Consider the following 11,457-nt stretch of genomic DNA (forward strand, 5'->3'; position numbering starts at 1 on the left):
GACACTTTATATAGAAGCAAACTGAGGGTCAGAGACACGAAATACCCAGTCTCACAAGCTCATGAGTGGTGGGCCTGCATTCAAGCTGACATCTGGCTTACTCTCAGGCCAAGGTCTCTTTACTCTTTTTGTCTCTTCTCGCCTCAAACAACTAATGAATGCGAAATGATGAAAACATGAGTAAAATATGCAAATGATATGGGATAGAGATAAGGAAGCTGCTTTATTTAACAAGCACTTGTTGATAGTGTAGTGTATTGTTTAGCCCCCAAATCTGCTTCATCTGTAAGATGAGGCTAATGCTATTGTCAACGTCACAGCTGCCTTTGGTGGTTACTGAGACAGACATGTACTCACAGGGCCAAAAGTATAGTGACGGCTCCATTACTCTTCAGTGTTGTTAGCTGGATACTACGGAGGGTACAAACCTGCCTCTCACAGTCCAGTCCTTGCCTCACGTACAGACCCTAGAAACCAGGCAGGCGAGGGCTAAGTAAATGCAGTCACCGCTGCGGGTCTGCAAGAAGCAAAGGCGGCCGCGGTGTTTGGAGGAGATGGGTGCAGCAGAAAGGTCTTCCCCTGAATCTGAGGAGGGGATGAGGCGTCGGGAAGGCAGCAGAGAAAGGACCAGGCCAGAACGGAAACGAGATGCAGAGCAGGAAGTGAGGGTGGTGATCAGAGAGTCGGACTTGGTGAGGCGCAGACGTGTGAGCAGTGGGACCAGAAGGAAGGATGCCAGACTGGAGGGGAAAAACCTGAGCTCAGGTCTTGAGCCTCTAAAAGTTGCTGCCGGTTCCTGGTCCAATGAATGACATGGGGCCTTTAAAGCTTACCTGTCACACGATCCAGGAACTGGAGACATATCTGCTACAAGAAAACAGGAGCTCACAGAATTATAAACACAGCAATATAAGATAGATTTAGATAAAATATTTTAAGTCAGTGGTACGATCAGGACTTGAACTGTAATTTGTACCCTCCTCACAGAGATGATGACTGAAGCGCTGGGAATGGATGAGCAGCCCAGGGAGGCAGGCGCACAGACTGTCAGAGCCGCGAGGATGGACTCCCAGCTCCAGCAGCTCCAGGAGTGGTGTCTGCCGGCATCGGCACGACGGTACTCCCAGGGCCCAGAGGCCTCTTCTTTCTCAGGCCACATAGGACAGGTCTCTGTCACTCCAGCTAGTCCCTCCTCTTGTTTTCCCTAAAGTCCCTGGGAAGATAAGGCCCCTAGCTGCCTCTCAGAGGACAGGAGCAGAGAGATCCGGTGGGGAACCTGCCACCGGCGCATCACATTTATGGCCAATCCCCCAAAATGCATGCCTGGTTTCTTTTCAAAAGTAATACACACTTTGCCCATCAATTTGTGCATACTTGTGTACACATGCTGGACTTGCGGTTTTGTTCAGATGCACACTCCGTATGTCCTAACGCACGAAGAGCCGCATCCTTGTTTGGGGCAGAAACAGGCGCTGCCATATCTCCGGCGGCATTGCTTAATGGCTCCTTACACCCTCCTGGGGGTGGGGGTCAGTGCTTGACACTCCATCCGGGTCCTTCTGTCTGATCACAGGACGCATATGCTAGCACTTACCAAACCAAAAAAGCAGGGTGGGGAGGGAATCTGAGTAACACGTGTCAGTTTCAATGTTGTTTTGAAGTAAGAGTGAGAGAAAATTTTTTCAAGTAATTAATCAATATTCAATTCTTGCTGAAATAGAAATATGAAGAGGTATATGGAGAAGAAATAATTGAGAGTGAAGAAAAGCAACTGGATGCTCATAGACAAAAGATCATTTATTTTTTTGTTTTGGACCAAAATCTCATTAAGACCTGTTTTGGGCTTGGACACCGTTTATGAGCTGGCCCACCTAACTTTCTGGGTGCTGGATCTAAATGACTGCTAGTTGGATATGAGCGGGATGTGTGTGATTCCACAGAAATACTTCTTTGGTTTTGTGAGCTACTGTGTCTATCGAGTGGGCTTCCCTGTTTCAGCTTAATTTCATTTTCCGGGCACACTATTCCGTTTGCCTTCTTTTGTATTTCCATGCAAAGAATGCTATAGAAAACTCCACAAAACGGCTTTTAATAAACTATTTACTCGAACACAGTTTTCCCGTAGAAGAGGAGGCAGAGAACGAAAACTTGATTCATACTCACTGTGGCAGGGCTGCTGGCAGGGAGCGTCTAATGATCGAGTGGACTTGTCTGTAAACATCCAGCTTGGACATGCACCGGCAGGAAGTGTGATTAGCAAAACTGACTGTGACTGGTTTGGGGCCTTGAGAGAGAGGCACTGTAATTTCAAACAACTACAAAGGAGGGACAAAAAGAGAGACAATTATATAGATGCCGTACAGCATGTTATGGTAAATGTTGGAGTCCACAAAGAGTGAGATGAACTCTTCATGAACAGGTAGAGAGCTGCATAACATAGGCAGAGCATCAATATCCTTTGTCAATTAATCAATAGGTCCTATGCTTACCTCATGTCACTGTTACAAAGCATATTAGGATTTTGATAATCAACTAATGATTATAGAGCAGAGATGTAATAGACCAATGTGTTCAAGGAGAAGAACGGTTTCAGAGACCTAAATTATTATATATATTAATTGATTCCAGAGAGGAAGGGAGAGGGCATGTGCCCTGACCAAGAATCGAACCATGACCTCCTGGTTCATGGGTCAACGATGCTCAACCACTGAGCCATCTGGGCTGGGAGACCTAGATTGTTTTAAAGAGTAAGAAAGGGGCACCAATGTACATTTCACTGTGATGTAAGAGCAAAGCTATTGGCCACCTCAAAACGTTTGGTTAAGTCCTATTGTATATAAACTGAATACACAGACAAAAAACACATAGATGAAAAGCTGGTTTTCATTCCAAATCAAATTTCTACCTCAGGGTAGTTTTACCTGTATTGAGATCTCTTATAAACTCACTATGTTTAAAAGAAAAAAAAAAACACATTCATGATTTAACAGCTAAAGCTCTGTTTCTGCTGTTTTGACAAAGGTATCAGGGAAAATATAATCTTAGAGAAAGGGAGAGCAATTTACGTGACTGTGGGTTAGATCTCGACATTTAGCTTGACTAAGTCTCCTTCAGAACGCCTTGTCTGTGGAGAACTCCAGTTCTCTTCCTTCTACCGAAATAGTGCTTTGAAACATTAAGTAAAGCCAAGCAGATTTAAATTCCTAAGGCTCTGAGAATCTAGATGATCTTCAGTACCAATGGCAAAGTAAAACCCTGTCCATTGTCTGCTCGATAAGATCAACGCAAAGTAACTCAACTGCAGGGAACCACGTGTGGTGTGGGACTTTTATGGCAATCTGGGCAGCGTGAAGAGCATGACATACTCCAGAGCCTCGTGATTTGGCGCCTCGCTGCGATTTCATACCAACAGTTGAAGATCATCGAAAAGGTCGAGGGAGCAGAATTAGTTGCCCTTTTGTTCATACTACGGAGAGATGTGTAAAAAGGGCTTTTGAAGAATGAAATGCAGAGATATCTCAATTATAAGATGCATATTTTCTTCACTTGAAATGCATTCATTTCCAATTGCAGCTATTTTCTTAGGATAAGTGCCTCAAGAGGAATGGGCACAGATCACACCCAGACAGGATACTTTTATTAGCGACCGCACTTGTGAGTTGTGTGAACTTGGAAATGCCATCTAACTTTTCAAAGCTATTTGTTTCTTTAAAAACCAGTAAAATGAAGATGATATTGACCCATTACTTCATGAGACTGTTATGAAATTATATAGGCTGAAACATGAATGTGCTCGATGTACTGAGTGCTGTATAGATGTGGGTGTTTAGTTATTTGCATGTGTTCTCAGGCTTCTAGATATTCCCCAGAATACTGTCCATTCTCCATCGATAATTCCAACATAGGGCCTCAACGTGTCCCCGCATGATGGTTTTGACCGGTTTCTTCTCTAAGAGACATGGGTGTATGCAGTTGGGCTGAAACCTTTGATTAGGTGACATGTCACACTGGCAGAAACCCTTTGTGCTATGTGTAACTATATAAGGAAAGATAATTCTGCAGTGTCTACAAATGCTACAGTTTTTCTACTTGCATGACATTTGCGGACCCTACCTTAATAACCAGAGTGACAAAGGCAATATGAAGTGGCTTAGAAACGAAGCCATTTTAATAAGGTGCATATGTAATTTTTACAAAGGACTTGAAGCTCGCAACAGTGGGAACAGGAGAGAGGTGTGCAGGTCAGCTCGCAAAAGCCTCGATTGTACGTCTAGTAGGCAGGTAGATGTCTGTGCCTGGCGCTTGGAGAGCCATTGAAAAATCAACCATATTAACATTGGAATTGAAGTCTGGGCATCGATACGATGACCTGATAAGATCAAAAAGTGTCTAGTAACAGAAAGCTGGGGAAGGAACACTTCAGGGTGAACAGAGGCAGGTGAGGCGTTCCCTAGCCTGGGAAGAGGTGTGACAGGTAGAACACCAGGCGGGGTGTTAAGTCCAGGGAAGGCACAGAATGAGAGGAGGGCTTCACAAAGGCGTGTGTGGTCACAGGCTCCAGTGTCTCTGGGAAAGAAATCAAGGACGTCAGGAGGGAGCAGGGACAGCTGGGCACCAGAGTGGCTCTAAGGGCTGTGGCAGGGCAGGGCGTGAGGACAGGAGCAGCAATAGGGATGGAGAGACAAGAGGGGCCCCACAGGACTGGAGGAAAGGGGCTCAGATGGCTCTGGCCACAAGGGACACTTTCCCTGACAGAGTGCATGGAATTCTTGCAGGATCTGTCATCGTCTCAAGTGACACAAGGCAGGACAAGTGCCTCAAGAGGAATGGGCACAGATCACACCCAGACAGGGAAAAAGTCACTGTTTAGAGAAGTTTGTTTTATTGCGGAAGAGTTAAGGAGGTTTTCCCACCCCTGGACCTCAGGGGCACGCTTCCTGCTCTCAGTGATGGTGGCCACTTCAGACCCCACCCCACGTGCCTCCCCCAAAAAGAGCTCAGCGACCATTATCAGCGATCTCAGGCCACTTCAGCCACTCCCAGGGGGTAAGGTCCACAGTTAGGACCCGCCCAAAGGCACCAAGTGTGTATTCAGGAACTGGGGCAGTGAAGAATGTTCCAGAGAGATGAAGACCAGTTAAATGCCCAGGAAGAAAGCATCTTCTTGGAAAAATAAGACTGGCTCTACACTTTCAAAGAGCGGAAGAGGCCTTTGGCAAACCCACTACTTCGAGGAGAAAGGGACAGGTAAGGAGGCAGTAAAAAAAAGTCACTGTTTAGAGAAGTTTGTTTTTTTATTTTTTTCTTAAACTTGAAGAAATCTTATGCCTTCAAATTACAGGACAGCTTGGGAGAAAAATCTACTTATAGTTTAGCTATTTAAACAACAGAAAAAAATGTAATTATTGATGTTTCATTCCTCTTGTTTGAGTCTAAGTAGGCAACTGGCCAGCTGGAATTAGTTATTTTCATCAAAAGGAATAAATAGGTCAAAAATTAAAGTTAGAAAAAAATATTTTCTTGAAACACTTCTTCTACCTTCAAATGTTGACCTGAGTTTCTCCAGTAGTTCAACTCTCTACCTGAGTGTCCCAGTGTGGGAAACACATAAGGGTCCAGAGAAGGATGTCTCTGACCAATAGAAAAAGGAGAAAAAGTCTTACTCATCGAGTTTTATTCATTTATCAATTTCAGAAAAAATGGGAACAGCTGAGAGTGTGCCACGGGTGATTTAGCTAATTTGACCTCCGCGGGCTGGTGTACAGAGAAGGCGCCTCTTCCCTCTTCCAATTTTATTCCCCGCTACTCTTATGGTGCATACATTGATAGACATTTTCTCATGTAAAATGATCCACTATTTCTACTACCTTTCTAATAAGTACAGTAATTTGTTTTCTTTACAGAACAAGTTGTGAATTTCATATAGCTCTATGTAATCCCATGTTACTAAGAATGTCCATATACCTTTTTCCCTAGTCAGATAATAGGTACTTAAAAATGTAAACTTTTTTGAACTAAAAATATTAATAATTAGAATCACATTATAAACTCACAGGTCCCGATCCTAAAAAAAATCAGTGCCCTTTTAAAATACCTGGAAGCTTCCCTTTTCCACTAGGGAGGCATGAACAACCAAAAGCATCACCTCAAGGGCAGGCAGGCGGTAGGCAGAGCCTGCACTTGCAGTTTGGCTCCTGGGCCTTGGAAAAACTGCCCAACTGCCCTGAGCCTCCATTTCTCTGTAAAATAGGGATAATACAGTGGTGATTTCATTGTTGGGCTGTTTGATTTCCCCTCATCCTCCCCATTCTTCTTCAAGATTGAGCTGAATCTTTGGTAGAGGGATTACACATTATTAAGTTTCTCTTTAAAATTGTTCCTTGTTTCGTTTTTAATAACTGTTTATTGAGAACCTAGAAGATGCCAAGTGCCAGGTGCCTTACTGGACTGTCAAGCGAACAGCTATCAGTCTACAAGTCTTGCCTCCATGTAATTCTTAAGAAGCCCAACAAACAATGGGAGTGAACTAGAGGAAACTTTACATATGTTATGATTCTATGTTGGAATGATCAAAATATCAACTCGTTTACCACAAATGCTGTTAGTGAGCAAGAACCTCAGTTTACCTGTCTTATGGAAATGCATGCTGGCCATTATATGAAGGTCTGAATCAACGCAGGACCTGTAATTTACTCTCGAAAGAGTCAGTTCTCATCATACACTGGAGTGTTTGAGGCAATAATGGATCCTTTATATTTTAATAAAATAAGAATCCTTATACTATTGTCAGACTATTTTGTGCTTCAATGTGTACACAGGAGTGTTTTCTATTTTAGATTTATGCTCATAGAATGCAAGGTTCGTGTATTAGGTTCAGCATTAGCTAATAATTCTATGTATATATGGGCACTTAGTCGATACTGATGGATGATGGTGACAATCATAATTTGATATTTTGAGCATGATGATTTTCCTAAGACAGTTTTATGCTGTGAAGTGAATTGTTCTTGAACAGTAAGATATAAACTTGCAATTAACTTAGGGTTCCAGTACTAATGAAAGTCACCATGGAGACTCAGGCTGTCTATCAGTATATGCCTATTGAAAGAGTTGCTCATTTTAAAGACGATCAAAAGAACTTATATCCAGGGGGCATTTAAACAAGGCTGGAAATTGGGGGAAATACAATAGTATAAGCTGTAAAACTGCAATAAAAAGGAAGTGGCGATCATTTCCAACTGAGAGACTCCCCACTGCTATCAACTGGAATTTTTTAATAAGAATGTTTAATAGTCAATTCTCACCAACAAGAATGAACTTCATATCAAGCCACTTTTTGAAACAATAGCTTGTTTACCCAGCATAGCAACCGTTGTAAAGCAACAGTTCCTAACCCTACTTATCTGGCAAGCTATTCAAGAACAAGGTGTAGGACTTCCTTGCTGAAAAAGTCCTGGATTAACCAAAGTCTAAAGGAATGTCTGTGTGCATACAAGTAGGAAACAGAAAAATGCCTTCCCCTACAACCTCTTTACACCCCAAATAGAGCCAGTTTCCCCTCAGAGCAGAATATCTCACTACTGTACTTAATGTAAACATTCCCACCTTCGTCCATTAATTATGGAAACATCGGCAGTCCCTGAAGAATATGATTAATAACTGTAAAGTCAGAGGAAAACACTCTATAACATTTAAAGAAATAATCCCTAAAAATGGAAGAAGGTGAAAATTGAGGGTTTATTCTAAGTACTTCCACTGAGCATACCAACCACATACCAGCTTTCCCTCTTCTCTCCTGGTCCAGGAATTCACTTAGTACCAACCCTACCAGGGCTTCCAACAATGTTTACGGACCTTCAATTGAGTTTGGGGAGAACACGGGATAGCAGACCCTAACAGAGCAACATCTGGTTCTGCATTCACTTTAATATATTGCTATACATGAAATGTATGCACAGAGCTACCATTATAACAAAAACCCACCCAGGAGGTTTAGAAACACTGAGTAGAATTTGTGGACATGATCGGTACCTTGAGTTGAAAAAATAGTGGACTTTTAATAGATGCATTAATTTTTTTTTTCCTTCAGGCAACTGCTATTCCTAAAGACACTTCTGAGAACTGGTATTGGTGTAGGTGGAGAGTTCTTTCTCCACATCTGGATCAAACCTGATTTCCAACAACTGTATATGCCAAAGATGAATTAGCTAAAAATTCAAAACCAATCACATTCCACTCGTTGCATACATATGAATGCAATAAGCTAATTTTCCAGGCTGCCACAGAGTTCTGTTTCATTAATGGAAGAATTATCTCTGTTTGCAGCACAAACGGGCACCTATGGGTTTCATTCCAGAGTTGCACATTTTTCTTGGGTTTAAAAAATATTGCGGTAAAAGAACGTTTTATGAAATGCCCAGTGTAATTCAAATATGACCTGGAATGGTTTTGTGAACACACCTGCCTTTATTGTCTCTTTATCACAGAATTAGAAAAGAAAGTAGTCATTTCTTTAGGAGATGGCAACATGGAATTTGAACGAATACTGCTGGAGTCGTTCAGAATGAGCTGGAGACCTGCTCCCGGTGGAGCCGCCTTCCTCCATGGACACTAATGAACAGGGCAAAGAGGCTCCAGTTTCCATGGAAACCCCGTGACCCCAGAAGTCCTTTTCCATTGTCATCTTCAGGAAAAATATATATTTAAATAGCTTTTTAATTCAAATGTTTGGCTCAAAAGCAGATGACTTTCTTCTACTGCTACTTCAGTCATCAAATGATTGATGTTCTGCAAAATTCACTTTCTGCTTTTTGGTTACATCTCTTAAATATACAACCTCTCATAAGACAATCCACTGAAAGCATATGTTCATGAGGGAGGTCAAAAACCCATCCAATCGACTTCCGTTTCCGAAGGCCCTCAGACCTGAGCAGGGAGGTCTGAGCAGCTGCTATCGGATTAGATCCCTGGAATGCGTCGTGCATATGGTTTTACTTTGCAGCTAACCAGGCTTCCTCACACATCTGATAACATGCCTGCATCCAGCCCCATAAAAGAATCTCTATGAAGTTTCCACAGAACACGTGGGTTTTACATGACTTACAGTACATTGTCCTTACAATTTATGGGATTCCAATTGGTGACTTTTATTGCTAAATGATGTGTCTGGAACTCCTTTAACAAAACAAAACCTCTTTTTTTTTTCTCCTTCAGAAATTAGAGCAGTAGGAAACTGGCTTTTATGTTTGAAAGAAATCATCGCATGCTCCCATTTATACGGCATTGAAAATATAAAATAAACTCAGGAGAAGGTGTGACTTGAGTGCAAGCTTTTACAAGCTGCAATCTCAGTAAAACGTGAAAAGCAGATGAACACACTGCCCTCAGGGGCTCCATGCCTGGCTCTCCCGTGGCCTGTAAACCTCCTGGATACGCATTTGCACAAACCACTGCACTTCTCTTTCCAACACTGAGCCTACTTTCCATCACTTGATAACTGTTGATTTTCCTGCTAAACGATAAGCTCCTTTAGTTCAGGTCCACACATTGTGGGTGCTTCACCACACCTGGTCAATTAAATACAAAATAAAACTACCCCTTTCACTATAATAAAAAAAACACAAAACTGAGGGATTCTTTACGCAGGAGAAGCACAGGAAATTACAAAGTCAAAGAAAGAGATGGTGGGCGGTCAATGATGAATACTGGCTTTCCCTCTTCTCTCCTGGTCCAGGAATTCACTTACTACCAACTACACCAGGGCTTCCAACAACGTTTATCAACATGATGTTTCCTCCCAAATCTGCAGCTGACGATCCAATCACTGCCGGAGAATTCTAGAATGACATGCCCAGTCTTTTCCTGATACCTCCATCTAAATACCACTCAGATTCTTCAAAATCAGCATGCTCAAGACTCTCACTTGGACCCCAAATCTGTTCCCTTCTATTTATTCATTCGATTTAGTGTCAAGTGTTTACTATGTGCCAACGACTGCACTTTGCCCTGGGGTAATAACCAAACACAAGCTTTGCTTTCACAGAGTTGAGAGCCTAGGGAATAAACCATATGAGAGATAGGTAAGGTAGTGATGCTAAAATATGGGCAAAAAGAGGCTATCACAGGCCTGGAAGTGACATGTGGTCTTAGGTCTCAGGATGAGGAGCAATTAGCTAGATAAGAGGGATATGGGAATGGTGTGAGGAGGCATGTTTCGAACACAGGGCACAGAGGTGTAATGACTTAGAGGTCAGAGATGCTGATATGATTTAAGGCATCAAAGCATTTGGGTGCTGGTGGAAAGTAGTCTTTGGGGAAAAGGCAGTGACAATTGAGGCTATAGATTTAGGTAGCAGCCAGATCATGAAGGGCCCTGTAAACCATGTTTAAGGATTTAACCTACAGAAGAGTGAGTGCCATTCAAAATATTTAACAACTTAGAATGTTTGCACCAACCAATCAGAACTGATGCTAGCTGAGCCATCCAATCAGAAAAGAGCAGCTTATCAATGCACCAGCTGAATGCAATGTTCCTGAAGAGTTGAGTGGTATCTGATACATCATTTAGAAAAGAAAAATCTCACTGTTAACATGTGGCAAATGGATTTGAGGGAAGAAAGAGTGGGGGTTTGAGACCAGTTATTAAGCTGGCCCAGGTGTAATGGTCTAGGTCAGTGGTTGGCAAACTGCATCTCTCAAGCCACATGCGGCTCTTTGGCTCCTTGAGTGTGGCTCTTCCACAAAATACCACAGGCAGGCGCGCACGTACAGTGCGATTGAAACTTTGTGGCCCATGTGCAGAAGTTGGTATTTTGTGGAAGAGCCACACTCAAGGGGCCAAAGAGCCGCATGTGGCTCACGAGCCGCAGTTTGCCGACCACTGGTCTAGGTGATTGATGAATGTGGCCTTTGCCAGAGTGGGATCGGCAGAATAAAGGTATAGGGTGTGATTCTAGAGATGTTAGAAGGTAGATTTAGCAGGAATATTTGATTAGCTTTTTAGTGAAAGGAATGGCCAGCTAGATGAACAGTGTCATTTACTGAGACAGACGTTACTGGAAAAAGAAGGTTTATTTACTTGCTTGTTTAATTGTGAGGGCGAGGTGGGAGGGGAGAATATATAGGTCACAACCTCAGTGTGACACAGATTGACTCTGACCCTCCTGAGGGACAGCCCATGGTTAAGTATGAAACCAGGAGACCATGACCTGGGGATAAAAACTGGGGAGGAGTCACCGGAAGAGAAAGCATAGCTGAGGAAACCAAAGGTGTGTGTGCGGAATCAGAAAAGAAGGTAGCTTAGGGAAGAACCCTGAGGACCCAGTACCTTGTTTTCAGCCAACCTAAAATTTTTAATTCAAAAAATCTGCAAATCTAAAAGATGGTCATGCCAGCCCAGCTGGTGTGGCTCAGTGGCTGAGCATCAACCTATGAACCAGGAGGTCACTGGTCAATTCC

At 42.8% G+C, this 11,457-nt stretch overlaps 1 protein-coding gene across 1 annotated transcript in view; it reads right to left on the reverse strand.

Annotated features, from left to right (window-relative positions):
* Nucleotides 1–11,457, reverse strand: part of VEGFC (vascular endothelial growth factor C) — a 59,664-nt gene that overhangs the window by 30,551 nt on the left and 17,656 nt on the right. The window contains exon 4 of the mRNA XM_006772711.2: nucleotides 2,164–2,315. Coding sequence (XP_006772774.1) covers nucleotides 2,164–2,315 — 152 coding nt within the window. The remainder of the gene's footprint in view (nucleotides 1–2,163; nucleotides 2,316–11,457) is intronic.

The sequence above is a fragment of the Myotis davidii genome, unplaced genomic scaffold, assembly GCF_000327345.1.
Source record: "Myotis davidii unplaced genomic scaffold, ASM32734v1 scaffold184, whole genome shotgun sequence".
NCBI classification, from domain to species: Eukaryota; Metazoa; Chordata; class Mammalia; order Chiroptera; family Vespertilionidae; genus Myotis; species Myotis davidii.